General features: G+C 37.1%; 3 protein-coding genes across 3 annotated transcripts in view; all 3 read left to right on the forward strand.

The window, feature by feature from the left end:
• The window catches only part of LOC126376987 (disintegrin and metalloproteinase domain-containing protein 19), a 130,608-nt gene extending 124,480 nt beyond the window's left edge, over positions 1-6,128 (forward strand). The window contains exon 17 of the mRNA XM_050024553.1: positions 489-6,128. Within this exon, the coding sequence (XP_049880510.1) occupies positions 489-2,877 (2,389 nt within the window). The 3' untranslated portion in view covers positions 2,878-6,128. The remainder of the gene's footprint in view (positions 1-488) is intronic.
• Positions 6,129-6,973: 845 nt separating this feature from the next.
• On the forward strand, positions 6,974-8,168 carry LOC126377250 (probable small nuclear ribonucleoprotein Sm D2). Its single transcript, XM_050024971.1, has 3 exons — positions 6,974-7,106; positions 7,187-7,439; positions 7,883-8,168. Coding segments are annotated over exons 1-3 (360 nt in total). The 5' UTR covers positions 6,974-7,104; the 3' UTR covers positions 7,988-8,168.
• A 707-nt stretch (positions 8,169-8,875) lies between these two features.
• LOC126377031 (uncharacterized) lies at positions 8,876-17,548 on the forward strand. The gene is made up of 5 exons (XM_050024647.1): positions 8,876-9,011; positions 9,888-10,078; positions 12,356-12,670; positions 13,240-14,664; positions 14,946-17,548. The coding sequence occupies exons 2-5, from the start codon at positions 9,896-9,898 to the stop codon at positions 15,153-15,155; spliced, it is 2,133 nt and encodes a 710-aa protein (XP_049880604.1). The 5' UTR covers positions 8,876-9,011; positions 9,888-9,895; the 3' UTR covers positions 15,156-17,548.
• The last annotated feature ends 9,739 nt before the right edge of the window (positions 17,549-27,287 follow it).

A 27,287-nucleotide genomic window follows, 5' to 3' on the forward strand; every position in this document is an offset into this window, starting at 1 on the left:
ATAAAACACCTCCAATGCGTCACATCGAGGCAAGGTGCCCAACAGGCTGGCAGCATTGCCTCTCTGAATCGCCAGACTTATTCTTTGATAAAATTAACTACCAGCCCTTGCATCCCCCAAGATCCTTAATAAATAATAAAATAATTATAAAATTATCAAAAAATGATAAAAATAAAACAATTAAAAACTAAAATAAATAATTAATAATTAAATTAACATGCGTAGAGTATAAATTATGGCAAACTTTATTAGATTTAAGTGCATATTGCATGATATCATTTTGGATTGGTTTTGTATAACAGCTTGGGTTTCGATGTTCATCTTGTTTATAATTGTAATGATTGCAAATTTTAATTTAATGTATTGTTTTTAAGTTCCAAAATGTGGTATTAAACACGAATTTTCTATAGTAGGTTTTAGAAATCCTCTTATTAAAAGATCAAACTTAAGTATCAAATCTACTTATTAATTACTATTATCGTCCACAGGGTACAATCACCAAAGAAAACGTCTCTACCTCGTCGGCTCTCGCGCAGCGCCACGAAATTCGCCGCCAACTTCCAAAACAACTCCCAAAATGGCGCCCCGCCTGTCAATGTGCACACACTGTCCAATCCTGACGACATGTCTTCTAGCTTACTACGAAGTGACGAACGTAGTCCAGCAGGAAACATAAACCCCACTGTCAACTTCTTTGGCAATTTCAAAGGTTTCTCCCTCACTCCAGTCGAAAAGGTCCAACGACCCGAAAACGATGGTGAAATCGCCATTATATCCAACGACAAGAAACCTCTGAAGCCCGCCGACCCTCCCAGCAAGAGCGCCAAGATCACCCCCGTGCACAGAAGTGGCAGCAACAGCCAGAATATGATCAACCAAGGAGTACTGAAACCCGTTTTAAGATCAGCCCCGCCGCTGCCCGTAGTTCCCAACACTGCTAAGACAAGCCCAAAGTCTAGTCCTTCAGTGAAACGAAACAATAGCACAGTCCAGGACAGAATCAAAGCACTAATGAATACGGAAAAGACTGAAAATATGCCACCAGTATTGGCCAATCCTGCTCCAAGACCCGTCATTTCCAGCCCTATTCTAGAAGCCTCCACTTGCACTGCCAAAGAGCTGATATCTCCACTCCAAGGGTCTAAGACATTAGGGCCAGTAAGAGCAGCCCCGACGGTACCCACTGAGCCAGAACTCCCAAAAAGACCGCTAAGCATGCACTCAGCAGGAAACGTCCCACAAAAGCCTTTACCCGAAGAACCAAAAAAAGTTAAAGAAGGAATTTCTCTAAACAGAATCGCGTCCTTTCTCAAACAAGATAAACCTAAAGAGAAAGAACGGAATCCCGTTGAGAGAAGTCACTCGCTTCCAAAGAATCCCAACCATCAAGTCAAAGTGCCAAAGGCCGTCGATAAAGTCGCTTTGAGGAATTTGCAAATATCGAACCCGATATTGCAAAAACAAATTGAGCTGTCAGTCAATACAGTACCCGTTGTGTCCGATTCTGAAGATGGGGATGATTCTAAGGCGTTTGTGAATAGAGCGCAGAGTATGAGGGCGCCCGCGAGCCAGAAGCCTGCTATACAGAGCTTCGGGTCTATGAGGCAAGCGCCGGGCGTACCCAGACCTGTTTCCATTGTTGGCAGACCGACAGCACCGCCCCCACCGCTACCTAACGACCCCCCAGTCTACCAAAACCCTAAACCACAAGACATCAAGCCCACTGATTACGTGGACTGCATCGAAGAGAAACAAGCTCCTCTAGCACATATAGACGAAGAATCCGGGGACAATATCTACGCCATCATAGAAGAAAGTCCCGAAAAACATTCGAAGCCTCTACCCGGAGTACCGACTCCTATAAAGACAATTCCACAGGCTCCCCCGGAAGGATACAACACTCCAAAGCCCATCCCTTCCAACTCTGGAAGTACTGAGAGCATGGGCTTGCTCGGAGAAATAGTATGCGAGATCCAAAATAGAAATTTTGACTCCATCTACTCTGCTTCCACGTTAGCTAGAAAGAAAAAAGCTAAAGCAGATGCTGAAGCTAATAGAGATAGCACATATGCAAACACAGATGATTATAGAGCTAACGAAAGCGTCTATAGTAACTCCGGAGGCAAATCTAATGCTTCTACAACTAGCAGTGGATACTTACATCCTTCTGCTGTCAACGTTCCAACACATATGAAGACCGTGACTCAAGACGCGAAGGAGGAGAAAGCTCCTCCTTCGCCTACAGTTAAAGTGAACACCAAAATACCAACTTTCAGCAGGCAAGCGACGCCCCCAGGACTGAAAACTAGTTCCTTTAGAAATATTCCGCAATCACCAAAAAATAATCCTAAAAATAACAATTTAAATACAAAAATGTCTAACAGTCCCGACGTGGTTTCGAGCTGCGCTGTTGTCGAAACTAAAAACGTGAAACCTCCTGACGTTATAAATAATAATAAAGTGACAAACGAAGCGCCGAAAGTAGCGAACAAACCTAGTGTGACAGCGAAACCGAACGACAACAGACCGCCATTACGACCGGCGCCGGCAGTGGACAAAAAGCCAACTATCAAAGCAAACACGCCTTCATTGAAACTAGCTAATTCTTCAACGAATCTCAACAAAGCAAACGAGAAAAATCCGCCCTTAAACCGTGTCAATTCTAAAGTAGACAGTAACGTTAAAGCAATAGCCGATAATCTTAATAAAAATAAACCGAAAGTAGTTCCGAAACCAAATACGATCAGTAAACCTGAATCGAACGTAAAATCGACTGCAACGAAATTGACGAGTAAACCGTCTAATGTTGCCAGCCTGCAACAGAAATTCGAAAACAGAAAGTCGGTAGGTAAAGAAATTACTACAGCGAAAAAATGAACTGCTAATTTGTTCTTAAATTGTGCTGATAACGACCAAGGAGAATAGATTATATCTCTTCCGGCCTTAGAAAGAGAACGCGTACAAACATAATGTAATTTTATCTCTCCTATCTAGCTCGGTCTAATAAGTGTGAAAGAGATAGATGTTGGAACTTTTCTCGTTGGATAGATGAATAGCGGCATTACAACTATATAGAAATTATTTTCTAGTAATATTTAATGAAATGATACAATACGTCTAGTCGAAGTAAGTATGTTGTGGCAGCTACACATATTTTTTTTAACTTGCGTTGATAAAACAAGTATTTTACCAATCGTAAAACATGATTGTGTTCGGAATTTCGTAGTTACTGTGTCTACTTGAAATTAAGCTTAATATTTTATTTGCATCGCAAGTAATTTAATATAGTTATCGATGATTTTAAATCAGATTTAGTATTCCATAAAAATAAAATATTTAAAAAGAAAAATTGCCAGTTTGGAAAATACAGAAATAATCGGTTGAGAAAACGAAATTGCTCAATGTTATTTTATTGCGATACCAATTCTGAATGTAGATTGAGAAAATTTTGACTCTGATGAGTTTGAAAATACAACTATCTATATAATTTATACTTTTTAAAATAAATAAGACTATAGATTGAAGAAGTGTTCATATTTTGATATGAAATGGCATTTTGATGTGTAGTTGATGAAATATACCAATTGTATATAATTAAAAATAATATTTTTAAATGATTTGTGTGGATTTTCCCCGTCGGCTTTATGTTTCGAAATATGGGAAAGTACATACGATAGTTTACTTAAGAGACCTCTGTAAATAGTTATGCTAAGCTGAACATTTGTTTGGGGACAGAATTTAGTGATAATTACGTATATTAAGTATAATTATAAAATGTGCTATGTTACCAATCAACAGATCCGGATATTTACACATTAAAACGTACTTAGTGAACTTAGTACCCACACTTCACAGAGCTTTTTGTTAGACCAATAAGATAGGGGAGTCGTCTATAACGGTCGAGCCAACTGTGTTAGTGAAATTTACAAATCTGATTACTAAATAAAGATAGATTTAAAAGTGAGAAAAAATTATGAACTAGTTTATGAATTTTATATAAGTGCGGCATTTTGTTACGTTTTTCCTGCAAATTCCATAGTAGTTTCGTGTTTCGCGTCTAGTAAAAAGTAACTGATTTGACTAGTTTTAAACTAGCCTTTTGCTGTACTTGCTATATCGTCTGGCTGAGCCATTTGGCCACCACCTGTAGGTAACCGCTGCTGTTTTATTCCATGTTAACAAGATTGCCTAAATATCTGTCCCCTTGTCTAATAAATATATTTCCGTAATGCTAGTAAGTTTGTTTGATCAAATTGTGAAGTGTCTTAATGTAGGTACATAGGTACAATAAAAGTTTAATTTGTATTTTTATAAAGACTACTTATAGATAATGTTTGAGCGTTGTATAATATATAAATATAATTAGCCCGTAATTGAGTGTTGATACAAATTTTAATAATTTATATGAACAATAAATGGAAATAATATAATAGTTGAACACCTAAATTTGAACATTTTTCATAGGTCCTTGACTAAGGAAACGAAGCTGAAGTGATAATTTTGACGTAATATGTCTACTATTGTATTATTTTCCATTCTGATTGAATATAATATTAATTCAGTACACATTTTTATATATTCCTTGTATATTTGGTGCTACAGCAATGCATATTGTCGTGTTTTCCCACATATAGCTTACAAATATTTTTATAAAGATCAATGTAAGAGTTTTAGGGTAGGCTCATCGTGTTACGCTTCCGAGTGCATCAACAATAATGTACTCAGATTCATACGTCCATAGTCATCGCCACTGCCATAGGTTGGTACAAACTTGGTGCTCATATGTGTCACAAGAGATAATAATACGTACTGTCTGACAAAAGGATATATAATTGATTATTACCATTGAAATTGTATTTATTATCTGTTGAATTTTTTTCAGCTATTATGATTGTCCAATATTTTTTGTAGTCGTAGCATGGCGCCCGCATATAAAGTAAACAAAATTCTCACTTAATTTCTACTCTTTTTGTCAAACTGTACTGTGGGTTTATTGAAAGATATTCATAGTGAAGGTGTTAGTCATTGTATTTACTCTGAGGCTACGTTTCCATTGACTCGAAGATGTGCAGGAATCGACCAATCACCGTGAGGAAGAGAGTGACAGAGCGTCTTCCTTTTTCGATTTCTCCAACGCTATGATTGGTCAAATCCGCACATCTCCGCTCTTCTCCGCCCATCTCAGCGTCAGTGGAAACCCGGCCTGTGGGCTTAGCATCGTAAGCGCGCGACTCTTTCTCGCCTCGACATACGTCACCCGTCTCTCTCTCACACAGTACTGCACAGAAAGAGACAGATGATCTCTGCCGCGGCGAGAAAGAGTCGCGTGCTTACGGTGCTAAGCCCGCTGAGGTTATAAATAAAATAAGAATAAATGTGATAAAATCATAGAAAAGTCTCATGAATTGTCGCCGAGTAGTAGGTGCTCTTTGTTTTTTTTTTATGTCTGAAGGGAATGATAAAAAATTCAAAAAAGACTGATTTGAGTGGATTTCGAATTTAATTGAGAAAAAACCATAAAAGCATTTTTTATTAATTAATTATTCAGTAAGTACGTTTAGCCCTCAGAAATAAAAAATATAAAATCTATTTTTCGTGTCTATTGTCATATAAAATACCACCCGTGCCGTACATTCATAAATCATAATTTAATGGAAGTCATAAAATAAATTAGTTGTGACATAAACGTAATTAAAAAAAATATATGAGTGAGTTTGTGAAGTACATAAATATTTGTAAATACAACCAAAGAAGTTTATGTAGGACAAGTTTCACAGTTCTTGAATTCTTCTTTTCAATTATTTTTAATGTATATTATTACTTACTAACGATGATTGAAATTGAAAATGATTTAACACGATACAAAAATAGAAATCTAAAAATACAATTAAATTGGCTTTATAGGCACAGTAGTATGAGTGAAGCGTTTTTTGTGAATTCTCTTTTAATCTATAGAGAAAGACTGTGGAACATTTACAAAATTAATGATATATACCTACCTATTATAATTTTCGCACATAAGCTAGTAATTATAAAAAGCTTTAGGCAAGTTAGGTGAATTTTGACTTGTTAAATTAATTAAACGAAAGATCTGCTGGTCACTGAAATAAAACTTGACTCAATATTTATTTTGTGTTTTATTTATTTGTCTGTGCAATGAATATCTATTCAATGAACAACTTTTCAGGCTGCATTCCCTAAAAAAAGTCTAAATAGCACTGTACAGTGTTTTCATATAAGACATCATCTTTTATCTTTGTTTTATAAATTATGAATAGGTTTATTACACCCAGGCACAACACACCTTCCACCCATTATTATCATCTGATCATAAGAAGCAATAATATCTGATCCAAATTTCAAGCAACAAATATTATTATAAATGCCTTTCCCAATACATTAAATTTTTGAACAATTATGTGCCCGAGCACATTTTATAGAATTAGAGTGGCACAACTGGCTATGGAGCGCGTCATATTCCACCACTTCCACGGTCCACCTTGTAGATCGTATACTACCAAACGTCGAAATTCGACGACGCACTGAAGTCGACGGTGTGAAGAAGGATTAAGACTGTTACTGAATTGTGGCCAAGGGATGGTTTACGATATCGAGACAGACCACCAGACCACGCCGGAAAGCAATGCATGAGACTTACACAGAACCGAAAAGGATGGCGTGAAAGATAAGAGGCCTATACCCAACAGTATGTGGATACAGGCTGAGTAGATGTACCCGAGCAACGAGAAAATAGGTAATTGTCACGTTAAATATGGACAGAGCCATCTTTATATTTTTTTGGGAATCGTAATCTGGAAAGTTCCTCATTTAGTACAACTTGATCTAAATTGCCTGAGGGCTGAAACTGGCAGCACCACATCGCACTTTCCTAAGCATCAATTTTTCTTTTATTTGGCGTCATGCTATACATCAATTGCCTATTGCCGTCAAAAAATTAAAAAGAAATTTGACAGCTAAATGTCACAGACAATAAAAAAAACTAGGCGGACATAGACAAACGAATAGACGCGCGCGTGTATATTTTCGCTATTTTGCTGGTTTTTATCGTGTATTTCTAACTAAATTAACTAAAAATCATATAGAATGTAAGTAAAATAGTTAAAATGATCGTCAAATACAGTAAGTGGGGTGCAAAACAGGTAATTTCATGAATTTTCTGTTGTAGGGCGACTACATCTAAGCCACGCTCTGAGATGACTTTGGAAGAAATTGCGAAGATTGAGGAGGAAGAGTTCAGTACTGGTCCTCTGTCGGTCCTCACACAGTCTGTGAAAAACAATACCCAAGTGCTGATTAACTGCAGAAACAATAAGAAACTACTAGGCCGTATCAAGGCATTCGACCGGCATTGCAACATGGTTCTTGAAAACGTAAAAGAAATGTGGACTGAAGTACCCCGGACGGGAAAAGGAAAGAAGGTAAGCTGATATTAATTGCGCCCGCAAATGTCGGCAGTTCTTCATCAATTTATGACTTGTTTTTTTTTATGATTTTGAGGTTAATATATTATGCTTGCCAGATGATATGAAGTCTAACAATTCAAAATCGAATATTGCCAAAATCCAGATTCTTTACTATAATTTCAAAAGAAGATATTGCTACTTCTGAAAATGATAAAAATAAAAAGAGTGGTCTAATCGAATGTAAAATATATGTAAATAAACATTATTTCTTGTGGATTACCTTACCTTATATTTGCAGCATTGAAGTTGATGAAGATTTCAAAGCCTGTCTTGTCTCTTGACAAGTATTAGTAATCTTGTGACCTTAAAATCCATTTTAGCTGCATTTATTTTCTATGCCCAGCAGTGGGCGTCGGACGGCTGATGATTTTCTATATAAAATATTATTCTCTTTTTAGGGTAAGGCCGTCAACAAAGACAAATTCATCTCTAAAATGTTCCTGCGTGGCGATTCAGTGATTCTAGTTCTAAGGAATCCTCTTGCCACCGCAGCTGGCAAGTAAATTATAAGTTAGATATAATTAGCATTAAAGAATCCATACACATTAAACTGTTTATAAAAATAACATACATTTGTGTTTTTGGAATATATTTATGTTCCTTTTAAGTTGTCCTGCCTGTCTTATAAATAAGTATTACATCCTGTTTCAATTAAGAATTCATAATAAACTGAACTTCATTCCAGTTATGAGTTTTATTATTTATGTAGGTACCTACCTAATATGACCTATTTAAAAAAGTCAGCTTAAGTAAAATTTGGACCCAGTATTTCTTCAGCTATCTTGTATCATAATAATATACACATTTCATCTATATTATAACACAACTACTTAAATAACAAAAAAAATAAGATAACGCCTTTTTCCTGTTTGGGTAGGCAGACCAAGGAATTCCATTTACCATGATCCTGACACACTATGTTTTATTTCTTTTTATCCTTAATCTGTAAAATGTAACATGATTAGAATAGCATATATTTTGTCTCTATCGTACTATGCTATATGTAAAGACAATGGATTATGTCCCATTTTCTGTAATGAGGGACTTTCCGTTTATATTGTTTCTAGGGAATGTTTACAGGATGTACCACTATGTTATTTTTTATTGCGGTTCTGTATTTGAGTAGAGAAACATATAAGTACTGTGACTTGGTCATGATAATTTGTTTAAAATTTTTAATTTTAATGGCTGCTGCTAACTTGACCATTTGCTGAAACTGGAAAAATAAAATGTTAACTGACAGTACGGTTTTTGTTGTTCCGAAATAGAGTTCATAAGTATTTTACAACGAGACAGCATCAACAAATATGTTTTGAAATTTATTGCGCTTTCAAAATATACATGCGCAGGAACAGTGTCAATAAAACACATCTTACTTTTTGAATGGGAATTCCGCTTGAATTTCGGGGAACTAACTTGATTATTTATGTTTTTACGGGGGATTTCTACAATATATACTGCATAGGCGCGGCGTAGTCGCCTCATATTGTAGTTTGTATTCGACGCAGTGACTGCTTTTATGCGAGGGTAAGTAATTATTTTTATTATTTAACTGATATTTTGTGAGTGTTATTTTTCTTGTCTTCTTTCAACAACAGTAAATTCCAAATTATTAAGAATTTTCTGTAGAAATTGGATATAAACAACGTTTTTTTACTTTCACCATTATTGATAAGTTGGATTTATTTTATAATCTTTAGTTTCACTTGTGTGTGATTGATATGAATGGTGATAAGATTATTCCTTAAATTTTGCTTCAATATCTTAATAAGGACTACTTTAAAAAGCAAACTATATTTCTAGTTACTTTTTTATTTTATATCTCAAAAAAGAAATAACTTTTCATTTGTTATTTGTTCCACGACATGTTTGTATTTCTTATTTAGCTTTTCTTTGTTTAGTTTATCATTGCTTTAATGAACTATAGTAAATATTTTTTGCAAAACTTTAATGTTTTTGTTAGTAATTATACTTAGCTACATATTAATTTAATAAATAATAATTATCAAAATACCCAATGCAGCTACAAATTGTTTTGCAGTTTGTGTTTGCCTACCCTATTAAATTTTCCACTCTTTCCTGAAGTCAGTTTCATACCATTCTTTGTCCAGCTATGTAATGAATGGAAGCTTAACATCATTAATTCACGAGCCACGCTCTTGGCAGTGTAGCATTCGCCATTCTACTTTTTTACGGAAAAATAGGGTAGTGGTTTCCCTTTTGCCTTCTGCTCCCCAGTAGTCCGTCTGACACGAGTGGGATGGCACTCAGAGCCTATTTCAAAGCTGTACTAGGATTGACATGAAATAAAGTCCTTGATGAATTATTTCTCCCATAATCTTAGTAAAGACAACCTGCAACAGATTATGATGTTTATACTGTACTTTGTTTTCCCATTTATAGAATACACCATGCTATCGAAGTTCCATAAGAATGCGGTCCTCACGGGCTACATAGACTCCTATTGCCTCGCCTGCGAGAGCCATCTCCGCAGTGAAGAGGATATCAACGTCCACATCGCCAAGCCTATTCACCTCAAAAACTTGGAAGCCACAAGCTTCTTGGAAAAGTATAAAGATGACTATGTTAGGAAGGTTTGTAATAAAAAAATACTTCTTTATTATAATAATATACTATATGCAGCTTTTTGTTCTTCGGTCGCCTGGGCTGTGAGGATTACCAACCTCATCAACCCTGGTGTCAGGGTTATTATTGAACCCTCAAAGACCCTGACATGACTCTTGTAAAGACTTCTACATCAATAAGTACCTAGTAACTGGGACCAACAGCTGCTTTTCGTTAAAGCAGTAAGACTAGACAGTAAGTCCATATTAATATATTTATGTAATTTTCATCCAAATCGGTCTAGCAGTTTTGGGGTGAAAGCTAACAAACAGACAATAACATTCCCATTTATAATATTGTTTTGTTAGCACTATCAACCCATTAGCTGATGAGGTAAATAATAATTAATGCTTTGTTAATTTGCAGTAGATTACCTATAGTAGTATTTTCGTATATGAGGTACCTATTGGTGTGAAGTTCAATAAAGGAATGCTTTGTTGACTGATTACGGAAGAAAATATTAAGTTGGAATACATACCTATTAGGTACTTATGGTTACGTTTTTAAATGTCTAAAGTTAGAAAACCTAATGTCCAAATCACCTAAGATTGAAATAAAATCTACCCTTTATATGTAACACAACACCTACCCCCACAATAAAAACTTCGTATTAGTTGGTTAGGTATAGGTATAGCCATTTAAACATTAGGTACTTTTAATTTTAGACATTTAAATACGTAACCATTTCGCATGCCTAAATATTAAGTAATAGATTAGGTACCTAGTACTTTTTTGTGTACAGTGCTAGGCCTTTCCCTGGAACTGTTCCAGTTGTGAAACTCCTTAATAATAGTAAGAATAGAATACAAGGTGTTGAAGTAAGTATACGTACAGTCGTGAGCAATATAATGTACCTACCCACTTTAGGATTCTGTCGCACTAACATATTTGACATTTAGTGCGACTTACAGTTCAATTTGTCAAAAAAGTTAATGTGACATGGTACCAAAGTGTATACATATTAATGCTCGTGACCGTACCTACATGTGACGCCCAGCTAGGGCACAGCAAACAAGAGGGGCAACTAGTTGTTGATTACTTAAAAATAAATAAAAGGAATGTATAACTAACTTAATCTACTCTTTAGGAAATTTTATACTTAAATCTATATATATAATTCCAGCTATATATAACATAATAATACCTGTTTATTTAGAGCTATTGAAGTATAAGTACCTACTATATATATATTTATTTATATCATAATTAAAAAAATATAATAGATTTACTAATAAGTAAGAACACTGTCTGCTTTTCTTTTTCAAATTATGCTTTCTTGTACTCTGGTGTTATCTGTTTAAAGGTTGGGTAATAAAGTTCTTTTTACATTTTCAAAGTGGGAACATTTCCGGGAACAGCACATTCCTGATTGTTTATTTGACTTAAATAAGGCTAACATTGGTGCTAATTCCTGTAAATACCATCTAATTTTATTTTAAGTTATATCTGTCATTTTCTTATCCGCCGAAAAGGAAAGGGACGGATAATCGACAAGCATAAAATTTATGGAACACACGTCAATTTTAAGCACAAATCAAAAACAACCGTCTAAAAATTTTACATCAGTCAATAACCCGACACAGTTAAGTAGACAGCACGCCAAACAGATTGCATACTAGCGACGTACCTTTTTAATTCGCCCGGGTTATTCATTCATTTACTCATTCTTCCTAAAATTAAGAGCTGTGAATCATCCATCCCTTTCCTTTTCGACGGATATGAAAATGACGGATATAACTTAAAATAAAATTAGGCGGTGTCTGCAGGAATCGGGGCCAATAACGTTTGACAATAAGGGATTTTCCAATCGACGTTCCCCAAGCACACCATAGATGGCGTCGTTCACTTGTAACGTGATAATTACCTATTTTAATACATACATAAACAGCCAATATACGTCCCACTGCTGGGCACAGGCCTCCCCTCAATCAACCGGAGGGGATATGGAGCATACTCCACTACGCTGCTCCACTGCGGGTTGGTAACGGTGGTTTTACGGCTAATAGCCGGGACCAACAGCTTAACGTGCCCTCCGAAGCACGGAATCATCTTACTTTTTCAGACAATCAGGTGATTCAAGCCTGAAAAGTCCTTACCAAAGGACAGTCTCACAAAGTGATTTCGACCATGTCCCCATCGGGAATCGACCCCGGACCTCCAGATCGTGAGCCTAACGCTCTAACCACTAGACCACAGAGGCTGTTGACATAACATTAATAATCTAAACCTATTTTTAATGTTTATAGGTCAAGAAGGGGTATTACTGCGAATTCTGCAACCTTTTGCTGTCAACGGCTGCCAAAGTCGGTCTACACGTTGTTGAAGAAAAACATGTGAACAATAAAGGAGCGCTATTGTTGAGACGCTTTGGGAACGTCATCCTGGCGTTTGACTATGTCCTGATCAGCGAGAGGGCCTGGCATGGTCTAATAGACGAAACATGTGCTGTTTGTAACAATGAGTTTGATGATGAAAACATCCACAAAACAGAATCGACGCATATATTAAATTTGGTGCAAAGTAAAGTCGAGTTTGGAGTTGACAAAACCACTTATCGAAAGGTAAATTTGTATGTACTTAACAGTTACTAATGGCTTGCAATTAGTTAATTAGAAAATTAAATATGTAATCAAATATTAATTAGAACTGGAGCTACATTTGTCATATTAACTTATGAGAGCTGTAGTAGCTTAGTTGGAAAAACACTTTACTTTCACTGTGAGGTAGCAGGTTCGATTCTATGATTATCATGTGCTCATTGAAGGAAAACCTCGTGAGGAAACCCGCATCCCCGAAAAATGCGTTTCGGTAGTAGGTATGTAACCTAATATGTATTGGGCTGGTTTTCCCTTCGCCGGTTGGTAGGTCAGACAGGCAGTGGCTTCGACTACCTACTGTTTTTTTAAACTATCGATAGTTGCCTACTACTTCGTGCTCTCCCCGCATTCAGCCTATTGGTAAACTTTCTGCCTACCTTAATAGGCATATTTTTATTGACTCTTTTTTACCTTTTTTCCACATATTCGTACATACATATTTTTGTCACGTATTTACTATATGAAAATTTATGACTAAATATGAAATAAATTAATTTGAATCAATTATAAATTCGATCAAAACTCTGTTTCAGATTGACAACAGTTCATTCCAATGTCTTACTTGCAACATGGTACTCAGTCTGAATTCAATAACAACACACTTTCAAGAGGAAGGACATAAAACCATTTACCAGGCGTGTCATCAAGCTTATCTTGAATTGGACTTAAAGGTCGCTTCAGAGGCACAGGTGGAAAAACCTAAAGCAATAGAACCTATAACAAGCGTTCCTAAAGCAACCAAAAAACCAGAACCAAAAGCCGAAACAAAAGCTGCACCAAAAGTTGAAAAACAGACAGAAGAGAAAACTATTAAAAAAACAGAACAAGAAGTTAAAAAACAGGAACCTGCCAAAAAGACTGCTACTACAGAAGTGCCTAAGAAGGAAAGTTCCGAAGCAAAAAAGAAGAAGAAGCCTAAACTGGACAAAATCACAAGAGAACTTGACGAAGAGATTTGCAACACCTTAGATGCACGGGATTACATTACTCGTGACGAAAAAGGACAGCAATGGTGTCTGCTTTGCGACTGGACGATGGACTCAGTCGTCATCAACAACCATGTCAATGGGAGACATCACCAGACCATGCTCAAACTTCACAACGAGCGAATTCAAAACCAAAGCAATAATCGAGATGATTCCCCACAAATTGATGAGACTGAAAAGAAGGTTGAGGAAAAAATTAATAAAGAGGAACAGGAAGACAGAGAGAAAATATTGGATTCCGTATCCAGATTCCAGAAGAATGATGTAAACATAAACTTTGTGACAGGGACAGCAATGTGCAAGAAATGCTCGAAGAATGTAGATTTCGTCTACAAATCTATCGAGGCACACATTGAAGAGCATATGAATAATGCTGCTAAAAAAGAAACTGTGAAACCGACAGCTGAGACTAACAACAAGCCAACGAATGTTAAAACGACTTCCTCAACAGCAAAGTCGCAACCAACCAAAAACGATGAAGAAAAGGCGGAACCGCGGGCCACCCCTCGAGAAGAGCAGGAAGAGATTGAAAAACTCGCAAAGGAATATGACTTCACTTATAGTAAGGAGAGCAACAAAGTCTACTGCAAAATCTGTGCGTCTCGAATCCCGCCTTCTCTGGCGAACATGAAACAACACGCCAACGGGGCATCACACAAGAATAAAGCGGCCAAGGTCTTGGGGAACAAACACAACAAACCAGTCATTGACAAGCGCCCGATGAAAGAAGTGATCAAAAACATTGTCTGTATTGAAAATGCTTTTATGAAGGACGTGATTATAAACGAAATATTGTGTATAAACTACTTGAGCTTCTTGATGATAACTTGCATTGGCCAGGTGAGGTGTCAGGTGTGTGAGGCGAACTTGCAGGGTGAACAGATACATGCGCACGTTCAATCGCCGAACCACTCAAGGGCGATGTCTGAAACGCCAGTCATCCTGTCCTACGAGTCGGAATTTATACGCGAGGTGAGTTGTTTTTAATGGAGATTTACACTTCCTTAGTATTTACTAACCAAACATTTAAAACACAAGCCGAGCCGAGTCTTCGTAGCATAGTTGTCAATGCAGGGTGGGATGACGTCAGTTGGGCTAACCTTGAAATGTTAGCTGTCACTTTTGAGCATACCTGGTCTTCTTATACCATGGGTTAGTCTTGCTGGAGTAGAAGGGAAAGTATTGCCATACTTAAAATATAAAATTATATTTTGTTGGGGATGCTAACAGTAAACTAACAATATTCCTTTCAGGTCCGTCCAAGCGTATACCACTGTGGGTTCTGCAACGTCGTGGAGAGTAAAGAGGGCATGTATCTGCACTTGTGCAGCACCATGCACCGCGAGGCCAAGACGTCGAGCAGCTGGCGCCTGCAGCAGTACCAGCCCGAGCTGGCGCTGCATGAGCGGCGGCAGCAGCTCGAGATGTATATGCTCATGAGAATGTTAGCTGAGATCTTATAAAGAGAATTGTTTTACAATCCAAACTCCATTGTGCTGGTTCCAGTACTATCTCATTTTAAGTTATACCTGTCATTCTCTTATCCGTCAAAAAGGAAAGGGGCGGGTAATCGACAGGCATGAAATTTACGGAACACACGTCAATTTCAGGCAGAAAAAAACAGTCCCAAAATTGTATATTGGCCAATAATTCGACAGAATTAAGTCGACAGCACACGTGAAATACACGCATATCAGCGAGATGCCTATCAACCTATTATTATCGATGCGTAATAATTTGAAAATTAACGGTTCGGTCACTTTTCGGTACACATCCTTTTCGGAAAGGGATATTGGATTTCGGACAGTCCTTTTCGGTGGATAAGATGGATAAACGATAGGGTTTGGGATTTAAAAGGACAAAAATATCGGGTGTAAAACCTTTAACGCTCTCTATTTGTCCAGCCAAGTTGTTAATGGCAAATTTATAATATAACAAAAGCATTAAAAAATAATAATAACATAATAAAATAATAGGGCAGAATGCAAGAGGGAAACCACTGCCCTAAAAAAGTAGCATGGAGAATGCTATACGGATGTGACTTAAGAAAATAGGAGTAAGTAATTCAACATTTTTGAATTTATATTGTGATTACAAAATATTTTTTCAAAGAGAATAAGACAAAATAATATAAAAAAGAATTGCGCCTGGCGCTGTTTATGCGCGTGTTAGATTCAAGTTAAGTTGCGTATTAAGTTAAGGACAGCCTAAAAAATCTCTCAACTTTGATCAAGAAACTGATCATTTTAAATTATTAGATTTACGTACAAATAATTAACATTCACTATTTTCCAAAATAAGAGTATCGTTGTCGATAAGATTAAGAAAGATTAAGATTCGGAAAGTCTCCCGCCTGGAAGCAATCTAGCGTGGCCCACATGGAAGTCTTTAAATAGGCTCCGGACACAGGTTGGCCGCTGCAAGGATAATCTCTGCAGGTGGGGATATCTGGTTGACGGTTGCGATGATTGCGAGTGTGGAGTATCACCACAAACTATGGCTCACCTTTTGTGCTGTCCTAAGTGCCCTAACAGCTGCGCTATTAAAGACCTTTACGAAGCCACTGACAATGCCGTAAGCGTGGCCAATTATTGGTCAGCAAAAATTTAGTATCGATCGCCATCGACTCGCAAAGAAGAAGAAGATAAGATTAGTTACGTTTTGCGATCACAGAGCTCCTAGCCTCCTACGAAAACAGAGGGCCTAGTCAAGTTACAAGCGCCAATGTGTAGTGTCTGTGTAAAAGGAGGTTTTTTGTATGAAGTGTCCGGAGTGTGCTAACGGTATTACCGTGATCCGTTTATGTCAATCCCATACATTTCCCCTTGTTTACAACTCTGCTGGGCCCGTTCAGGGCGTTGTCGCATCTCATCCGAGTCCGTCAAGCGACGGACTGATGACGGATCCGATGGGGCCGTAGTACTATTTGTATGGTAGGGAGCACACTACAGTATTCATATTCATATATTTATTTGTATTTATCATACATTGTCATTATTTATCTATCATACATAATTAACATTAAGTTTAGTTGAACATCAATTATTTTATAAAAAACAATTTAAATTATATACTTAATTCAAGATATTTTGTGTAACAATAAGTAGTTAATATTTAATATGAACTAGATCAGAACACTTCACTATTCATTGATCAATGAACTCCTTAACGATATAGTAAGCTTTTTGTGTTTTAAGACTGTTCTAACCCCCGGTATTTTAAGACTGTTCGGATGTAGTGGGAAATCCGATTCTTATCCAAGAAAGACGGACAGTAGAAAACTCTTAAACGCCTTTAGGGTTTCATATTTCTATATTTCTTATCCAATAATGATAGACAGAAAAACCTACCATACAAATAGTACTACGGCCACAGCTTCACAGCTCTACCCCCGCGGCACAGTGCACGCTGTCGACCTAGACGTGACAAATATATGATAAATAGTCGCCTCTACGCACATAGTGTCGCGGGGGCCGGTGAAGGTTTACCTATAATTTCATTTTTTTTACTGCTACTGATATTGTTGCTCCTGTGTTGGGTGGTTTCCGTTTGCTGGTGGATTGTTAAACGCTTCGCTTCGCAACCGTTTGGATGTTATTGTTCATTTACGGTTTTTATTCTTCTTCTTTATTGTTTGGTATTTCCTCTGGTAAATGTTAATAGTATAATAAGCGAGATTTAAAGTGCCATGATATTTTTTTACGTTGATTTGTATTGTAAGACTGGCATAATCAGTATTATAGTATTGGGAATCGAGAGAGAGAGAGTAATAGGTTTTTAAGAGTTCCGTTAGTTCCAATTACGCCCGTGGTGGCGCTGTTAAAGTTCCCATACATTTTACTCGGAAGTCGCAATCATATACATTTGTCTGATTAAAAAAAAAGAAGTAAAATAATTACTTTTGGTGAACTTGATTTGCTTGCATTGTATTAGTAGATAATAAATCGAAGTGGATAAACTAAAATCTATAATGTTGACTGATTATAAATGTCAGATATTTATCAGACTGATTGTAATAGTGGTGCCGATTCTGACAGTTCTAAAAATATCTTCATCTCTGTCTTGCACTTGTCGTAAGTGAAGGACGGTACTATTTTTAGATCTGTCAGACTGAGGTAGAATAGTTTTGTATGCAGAATAATCATCATTTTGTTTTAAGTTTACGCTGTTATTATCATAATTAGAACATAATAATAACGGGTTCTTACCGCGTTTAAAGCAGGGATATGAGACTCCCGATATTTCGACACTGTTGCAAGTGCCATGATCACGGGATGACTGATGAGATTGGAGTGGAGTACACAGACGTACGTGGTGTACGTGAGGACACAGTGAGTTGGAGTTGGTTGGAGTGGAGGTGGTTGGAGTGAGGTTTGTCGTAGTGAGTTTGGTGCGAGTTCAGATGATTCCGACATCAAATACATAAACAAGCGGCAAAGAAAGAGGGTAGACAGATATGTCTGCCCATAGAAAATTATGGATCTACCTACTCCACTCCAATTTCATCAGTCATCCATCCCGTGATCATGGCACTTGCAACATTGTCGAAATATCGGGAGTCTCATATCCCTGCTTTAAACGCGGTAAGAACCCGTTATTATGTGTTTTAATCACCATTTTGTTATTGTTATTATTTTTTATTACAATTCTATTTCAAGATTCAAATGACACCAACAGAAGTCAAACTTCTGGAGAAAATTTGGATAATTTACATTTGGATTTGTTTTTTTTTTTGAAGTTTGATAGTCATGATGGTGCGTTATAGTTGAACTAACACCTGGGGGGTTAAAATGGCCACATAGAAGCAACATATGTCAAATAGTAATATTGCTTTCTTAGATGAATTGCTTCGATGTGGCCATTTTAACTCCCCTGACCACATTCCTATGCTTCTATCCTTTTCTGTCACTCGGAACCGTGATTTGCTAAAGCGAGATAATGCGACGGCACGCGGCGGAATCGATGAGGCGGTCGGTGGTCTTACTCTAGCCTTTTACCTCGCTCTAGCAAATGATGGACCTGAGTGACAGAAAAGGATAGAAGTATAGGAAAGTGCGAGTAGTTCAACCCTTAGTATTAAGATTGGTTTTTTTTAATAACGAAGTAATAAAGAAGCCAAAATTGTATTTTCCGATTTTTGATACGTACCTACCTAATAGTATCATCATTTAGTTATCGTAGATTTTAAGTAAATGTTATCAATTTGCAAATGTGTAGGTACTGTATTGACATAAAGTATTGTTATTCAAAGTGCTTTCTACGTTTAGTTAAGAACAAAGTAAAATACATTATTTCTCAATCGTTTATTATTATTTTCACACTGATATATTTAGAGATACTTAGAACCTTTATTTTTTTATTACCGTACATAATATCCACTCATACATAATAACCTAAATCCAATTTATCAACATCGCCATAATGTTATAAATGCGAAAATAACTGTGTCTAATTACTTTAGCACGGAAACGGATATTTAGATTTTAGCCGAAGCTTCACCCACTTGTGAGATTACCCCCCCGAATTTCGCGCGGTTGCAGTGAGTTTTACCTTCAGTTTCATATTGTTTCCGTCACGTGACCCGCTAGCTGTCGTCGCCGCCATTGCCGGCCGGTGGTTTGCTTGTCAGTAGGTACTCTTACAAGACGGCTAGAGCTAAAATCACACTAAAATTTTCGCAACAGGTGTCCCTTATCCTGGCACTGCCACCAAAAAAATATTAAAACCTTGGGAACGGCAGACCGACAAATTCTTATATTTGGCGACAAACGACAAATTTTCAGTGTAGTCAGAATACCGATCCGTGATGGTGGCAGTGCCAGGATAAAGGACACAGGCAAAAGGTAAGCCACAATGAGTAAACATATAAAGTCTTAATAGATACGCTGCCACACGCGTTTGCGTTCCACAGTAATGCGGCCATGGTCCGATAACCAATAAAATATGTACCTATTGTTCCTACTACATGGCTGATAGCAGTGGACAAAACAAGGCTGTATGTTGATATTCTTAAACTCACCTTGACATCTACCTCTAGGTTTCCTAAACAGACCTATATACGAAAGGTCGCGCTCGCCATACCAACTAGTAACCTTACCGCTGGTTAGATGGCGTTACCATTGTGTGCCGAGCTCCGTGCAGCGTTCAATAGCCTGATAAACTAAACCTCGCGGCTTCCCACTTCAATGACCTAGGCGCTCTGGCTCTATGTTTACGTACGCACACACGATTTGAGTCTCGGCGAGATTACACGCCTCGATAAAACGCATTGCCGAAGTTAAAGGCTGAATGAAAGTTTACCTTGGACAAGTTCAGTGAGAAAATGTAAGGACGGTGTGTTCCAATTTTTTGGAATTGGTTTCCCGCGCATTTAAAAAAACTAAATTCGAAGTGGATTGTTTGGTGTTTTGACTCGTGTGTATTGTGTGACTGGCTGGAACATTGTGAAAACCAAAGGTGAAAACAGTGAATTTGTTTTTTTTTTGCGGTAAGTGTTTTTTAGTACAAAGATTGTAGTGTTAAGGTTGGATAAAAAATATTTACACCTATCTACCTACTTGTAATAGCTATTTATATTATGATCTTGCTTCATGATAAATAAACTTTTCATACAATTTAAAATGGATTTCTTCTCTAGACATGATCATAAGAATGATAACTATAACAATATATTTTATTATTACTTGACCCAACTATTTAATACTTATAATAGGGGTCAAATTGATCCTTCTTTTGAAGTCGGTTAATAAATTACGCAACCTAGGAAAGTAATTAAGATTTTCTTTTGTTCAAATATTGTGTAGATAATTTATATAATAATGAAGACAATTGCATAGTATAAAGCGTTTATTTTCTTACGTAAGTACTTATAAGTACGTTACGAAAATTCTCGTTTTTTTTCTAAGTATATCTCTATTAAAAGTTTCCATCATAGCATCTGTGTATTTCTCGTACTATTTTATAATCTATCATTCTGCCTCTTGGCGGTTTATGTTCCTATGCCACTTCCTGTTGTCTTAAGCGGCAAATTACTGTCTATAAACAGCATCTACGAAGGTTAATATTTTATCTAGCAGTAACTTTATATAGTCATGTTGTCTATAAGCATTTATTTACACATGATCGTAGTATTTGTTGTTTTGGTAGGCAGAGTCGCAAGTCTCTGTTATGACACAACTTTTCTGCATTATTTTTTTGTACAAATAATAAAAAAATACAAATGGAGAGCGCTGAAGGCTCTCACCCGGTACAACGTTTAAGACAACAGTTGTTTGCATTGCGCACTTACTTTTATATGCGCAAATGTCAAATTGCAATATTGCTTCCTTAGATGAATTGTTTCGATGTGGTCATTTTAACCCCCCAGGCCTGAGGGTGCCCAGTTTCTACATGTTGCATAGAAACTTTTTAATGGTACCGGCCATTATGTAGATACAAAAAGATAAATAATGCTAAACTCTATAATGATTACCTGCATGGTGTCTATATAAGTAGATAAGTTCATCAGATAGATAGGAGTCAATCCTCTATTCCCCTTTTATGGCCATGTCCGGTATGATAAGCACCTGTCCCGATTAATTAGCAGCCAGATGGAATTATTGTTGTAGGAGGCAGATAAAGCTGTACGGTCACGAGCATTAATATGTATACACTTTGGTACCATGTCACATTAACTTTTTTGACAAGTTGAACTGTAAGTCTCACTAAATGTCAAATATGTTAAAACGACAGAGTCCCAAAATGGGTAAGTACATTATATTGCTCATGACTATACAACGCCATCTTTTAAATCAAATACCTATTAAAAATGAAAAAATATTAAAAACTATCAATGTAAATCATGATGTAAAATCATTAATGTTCGATTTACACTGAGGCGCAGCTAAAACTCAAAATGTTAAACGTCTACAATCGTTTTTACAATTAAGTGGACGTTCTATTTTTTTTCGGTACGGTTTCGCTAACACCCTGTATAGGGCTGTTTACGAGTACATAGAAGGGTTTCATTCCATACACGTAGGTAACGATAGGAAGTCATGATATAGCTCTGATAATAAAATACTGGAGACTTCCCTGCTTGGAGGTTCGCCATCACTGGCGAATTTCCGGTTTACGATTCGGAAGCCATGTTACTCTTACACCGTATACGTAAGAACGTAATTTGACAATTACACGTATTTTGACAAAGGTGTAGAGTTTGTGAAGTTAGGGCTTGTAGAGTTAGGACATGTAGAGTTAGGCCGTGTAGAGTTAGGATGAGTAGAGTTAGGAGGAGTAGAGTTAGGACGAGTAGAGTTAGAAGATTGGCTTCACATGAGATCGAACTTTAAACTCTTTGTCAGTGCGGGCTATAGGGTCTCGTCTTGACATCATTTTACATGAAAATGTTTATGGCGGGATTATCTATCTCTCTCATATAGCTATAGGTCCCCAATAAGTGATTCCAGGAATGTAACCCTATTGCCCGTCTAGGGATAGAGGTACATTGACCCATTCGTTGCCCTAAACCCGAATGACTTCCTATAAAGTTGGTAGGTATTTTAATTAAACTGGCGACCTTTGGATAATCGTTTCGATCGAAGCAAGTGAAATTCCATAGTGTCTGCTTACCCCGGTGGGAAATAGGCGTGAGTTTATCAATGTATGTCAATGAATATAATATTGTGGAGGAGGTCAAAGTTTAATTCAACAAAACGGTGAAAGCTTTCGGCGTTCGCCATTTGTTCGGCCAAGTAGTTTAAACCTACAACAATATAAGAAGTAAAAAAAAATATAATAAAATAAAATTGTTGTTTTGTTTTTTAAACTTCAAAAATAGAGAAAACAATTGTGCGGCCAGATTTTCATAATTTTAGTTAAAGAATTATCCTTATCTATGTAGTTATCTATCCAAAAATAAGAAAAATAGGCACTTACGTAGGTATTAAGTATTTTTGTGATGCTAATAGTATCATGTGACCATAGATAAAATCTTCATCGTCTCTTAATGTTGATTCCATTTGAATATTTTTGAAAAAAGAAAACGAGATTTATAGTTAGGTACTTACGCGCATGTACAGATACCTACGTAGGTACGCAAACTGAGGTCACGTTTCTCGACATCTTTATTATCTGTTATTGTCGTATTAACTCGACTTTTGTAATTATTATCAAGGACGTATTTGCTATCAGTCTGTATTATTTAAAAATTATCTATCGTTAAGTTAGCAATACATATCCATACCTAAATAGAGTCCGCGTCCCGAAGTAAATTTTGCGGCCGCATAAAATCTGCATAGAATAGGCTTGTTTCAAACTAGTCAAATCAGTTAAGTACTTTTTACTAAACGTCAAAACACGAAATTACTATGGAATTTGTACGAAAATGCCACCTGTAATATCATAGAACAACGTGTCAAAATGTCTTATTGTTAAGTATATACAGGGTGTTAGTGACATCGTAACGAAGATTGAGGGGGATGATTCAGACCATGATTCTGAGTTAATATTAAGTGGAATTTTCTGCCGCAAAAGGATGGAACTGAAAATAGTTTAAAAAAAAAACATGAATTTTCCGCCTGAACATTTTTTTCCCTCATTTAGAGCTTATCGATATCGACCCACTAGGGTCGATTAATTCTTTCAAATATTTTCCTCTCGGACGACGCCCTGAGCCGAGGTTCGCGCCCAACTGGGCACTCTCAGGTCTGTTGTCTTAAATTTGTACCGGGTGAGAGCCCTTAGCGCTCTCCATTTGTCCGGCCAAGTAATTAATGCTATCTGCGGTAAATCTACAATAAGTCACGTCAAAAAAAAGCGGTGCGTAACCATGATAACCTGGATCTCGAGCGAGTTGGCGGGGAGTAACCATAGCACCCGTGACCTTGATCATAGAATAAGGAACAATACGTGTAGAACGGAAACTCTCCGCTCCCCACCAGGGTCTGAGCCAGGTTTACCCCCTCCTCGAACATAGTTTAGACTTGAATCGTATGGTGTCAGACGTCACACACACAGATGCGCGTGTACGATAACGTCAGTGTGTAGTGTCTGTGTAAAACGAGGTTGTTTGTATGAAGTGTCCGGGGAGTGCCTGGAGGCATCTAGCCTGGTGGACAGGTAGGTATGATAAGCTCAAAATCTCTTTATAAATTGTCACTGACATTCTATTACACTTGTCAAGTAGTCAAAGCCTTTAGAGAAAAAAAAACTATCACGCACACAAACTAACATTGACACCACTACACGCTCAGCAAATACACTGTAATCTGCACCACTACAAATGTAGAATTGATCAAAATTGAGGGTCTGAAATATGGTACTTCTCGTATTCGGACCCTAAATTTTTGTTAGTTTGCGAAAATAATACACCAAAATATTACTATTTATCGGTTTTATAACAATATTCCTCTATCCGTTTTCCTGTAGCACTGCATCAACTTTTGTATGGAAAACGAATCACCTTAAGGGAAGCCTAATTGGGCCAGAATAGTCATGTCGGGGTTTGCACGTGGCAGCACGTGAGAGCCATGTGACGGTAGTTATGGCAATTTGATGAATTGATCGGTCGTTTACGTGCGTACGTCGTTCGTTAAATGACGTCTTTTTAACCTTCTACCTTGTAAGCAGAGACATATCGGCCTCCGTGGTCCAGTGGTCGAGCGTTGTGCTCACTATCCGGAGCTCCCCCGTTCAAATCCCGGTGGGGACATAAACAAAAAGCACTTTCTGATCCCTAGTTTGGTTAGGACGTTACAGGCTGATCACCTGATTATCCGAAAGTAAGATGATCCGTGCTTCGGAAGGCACGTTAAGCCGTTGGTCCCTGAATCACCTGATTGATCCCGGTAACTGCTTACTGATGTAAGTGAGTAGTCGTTACATGAGGGGCCTTTGAGGGGCCATGTCAGGGGCCTTTGGCGACTCAATAGTAACATTAGTAACCCTGACACCAGAAGAAGACACCACACGATAGAAGAAGATACGAAAATTTACACCGAATACGTCGAGACAATATTAAAATACAATTTAAAATTGAATTACAGAATGTCCCTGTTGGCAATATTCGCACAAAGTTTGGTAAGCCGATCTACATTAAATTGATTAACTTGTCAGCGAGGCTTCACAACTTTCTAAGCAGTCAAGATGGAACTTTCAAAATTGAATTGAGTTTCCTGTCTTCTTAAACAACCTTCGTGGTCTAGTGGTTAGAGCGATGGGCTCACCCAAAGACCACGAAGATAACGCATTCAAATAATTAAAACAAGTTTTTTTTCTCTAAAACATGTTAGGTACAGTCATAGCAATATCAAGAACTCACTTTGAATCTCGAATTCTATCAGGGGGGTTAAAATGGCCACATCGAAGCAATTCATCTCGGAAAGCAATATTGCAATTTGACATTTGCGCATGTAAAAGTAAGTGCGCAATGCAAACAAATGTCAAATAGCAATATTGTTTTTTTAGTGGAATTGCTTCGATGTGGCCATTTTAACCATCCTGGCCGGTTACATTTTGGAATTCATTCTTAATTCAAATTGTAATAAAATAAGTACGAAAATATTTTAGCTTTCATCTTCAGTCTTATTCGAATCTTATTTGAAACTCGCGTTAGAAATATCGTCTTGCCATTACACGGCTTATATGACATAATAATTTTTAACCGACTTCAAAAAAAGACGGTTGTTAACTTATTAGTAACTTAATTATGATAAATCCTTGAACCACATAGATTACGTGAATATGTCGTGATATACCGTCACAAAACGAGTCATATGGTCAGTGGACAAACAAACAGTTCGTCACCCGTGACCTTAGTCAAGGCAAACGATATACATTATACAACCTTGTATACTAGTCACTCTTATACTTATACAGGGTAGATAGATAGTGGCCCCTCCTGCAAACACCTCCTAATTTTATTTTAAGTTATACCCGTCGTTTTCTTATCAGCCGAAAAGGAAAGGGACGGATGATTGACAACTGTTACTTTAAATGAATGAATAACGCGCAGGAATAAAACAGGCATCGCGCTAATATGAAACCAGTTTGACGTGTGCTGTCAACTTAACTCTGTCGTGTTATTGGCTAATATTTATACAATTTTGGCTTTTTAAATATCTGCCTAAAATTGACGTGTGTTCCATAAATTTTATGCCTGTCGATTAGCCGTTCTTGAAGGAAGAAGGGGTTCTTTTTCGGCAGAAAAGAAAATGACAGGTATAACTTAAAATAAAATTAGTTGGTGTTATGAAACACAGGTATATTTTACTTTGACTTTGAGGCGGAGGAGAGGAGTCCTAGTATGGCTTTGTAAAAGACTACTCTGGGCGCCATCCCACTTGCGTCAGACAGAGTACTGCGGGGCGGAAGACAAGAGGGAAACCACTGCCCTATTTTTCCCTAAAAAAGTAGCATGGAAAATGCTGCACCGACAAGAGCGTGGCTCTTAAATTGATGATGATGATATTTTACTTGTGTAAGTAATGTAAAACATCACCGATGCTGTATCCGTCAACAGCTGTAGACGTTCATGTCACTATGTATTTACTGATCGATACGTGCTGACAGAACGGTCACTTCCATCATCATCTCTATAGCATTATCGCGTTTCTCACAGTCCGGTTTTTTACAGGAGCGACTGCCTATCTGACCTTCGAACCCGTGAAGGGAAAACCAGCCCTATACAGGTTAGGTCACATACCTCCGAAAATGCATTTCTCGCGAATGTGGGTTTCCTCACGATGTTTTCCTTTACAGTAGAGCACGTGAAAATCATTTATGATCTATAAATTCGTATATATCCTGCCTACGAACACGTAATGTTTTATCTCTCACCATAATTTGCTCATTATTCATTACGAAGGAGGGCTGTCTGAAAATTCTTTTTGAACATAAATAACAGAAAAAAACGCTTAGGCCGTTCTAAATTTGAAAGCGTTGTATATGTGTCATAATCATAAATCCTGTAGAATATCTGCGCATTTTTGTTTTAAAAATTATTTCGTATTAACCTCCTAAGGTTGAGGTTTCCAGACACAATAGTTAATCGGGTTTGGATTTTAAAAGGACATTGAAGTTCTGTGGTTCGCCGGCTTGCTTCTCATAACACATTTGTCCGGCCAAGTAGTTAATGCCATCTGCGGCAAATCTACAATAAGTCGCGTCAAAAAAATAAATAAATCTCATAACACAAGCGCCGGTACGAGCCCCAGTACTGGACTTCACCGGTCTTATTAAGTTATCCTCCTGCCCGGAAATATATTTACAAGAGGAATATATCTAATATATGTATAGTTATATATAATAAACTCCCCACCGCATTTACAAATATGACCAAAGCTGCTCTTAAAGTTAATTTGACAAAATGGACGCTACAACATTGCTTTTATAGTATTAATGAATTTCTAGATTATAAAAACTAAACTTTGACATTGTTCATTAGAGTTTTATTATTATTTTACTTTATACTTAATTGATTTGTAAGTATTATATAATTTTTATGTAATTGTAGATGCATGTGTAGCACAACAGCATAAATTTGCATGCTTACTTGTAAGCTGAAAACACGGACTACTGTATACAATAACCTGTAAATACTGTTTTCTGGCAAATAA

This window comes from Pectinophora gossypiella, chromosome 22 (assembly GCF_024362695.1).
Source record: "Pectinophora gossypiella chromosome 22, ilPecGoss1.1, whole genome shotgun sequence".
Classification (NCBI taxonomy): Eukaryota; Metazoa; Arthropoda; class Insecta; order Lepidoptera; family Gelechiidae; genus Pectinophora; species Pectinophora gossypiella.

What these genes read in the sequence shown, in the direction of transcription:
- LOC126377031 (XM_050024647.1), top strand. Translation starts at nt 9,896, where the DNA reads ATGCTATCGAAGTTCCATAAGAATGCGGTCCTCACGGGCTACATAGAC. An exon ending in ACAAAACCACTTATCGAAAG is followed by an intron (nt 12,671 to 13,239) that starts GTAAATTTGTAT and finishes ACTCTGTTTCAG; the next exon opens with ATTGACAACAGTTCATTCCA. An exon ending in AGTCGGAATTTATACGCGAG is followed by an intron (nt 14,665 to 14,945) that starts GTGAGTTGTTTT and finishes TATTCCTTTCAG; the next exon opens with GTCCGTCCAAGCGTATACCA.
- LOC126377250 (XM_050024971.1), top strand. An exon ending in GGACGGGAAAAGGAAAGAAG is followed by an intron (nt 7,440 to 7,882) that starts GTAAGCTGATAT and finishes TTCTCTTTTTAG; the next exon opens with GGTAAGGCCGTCAACAAAGA.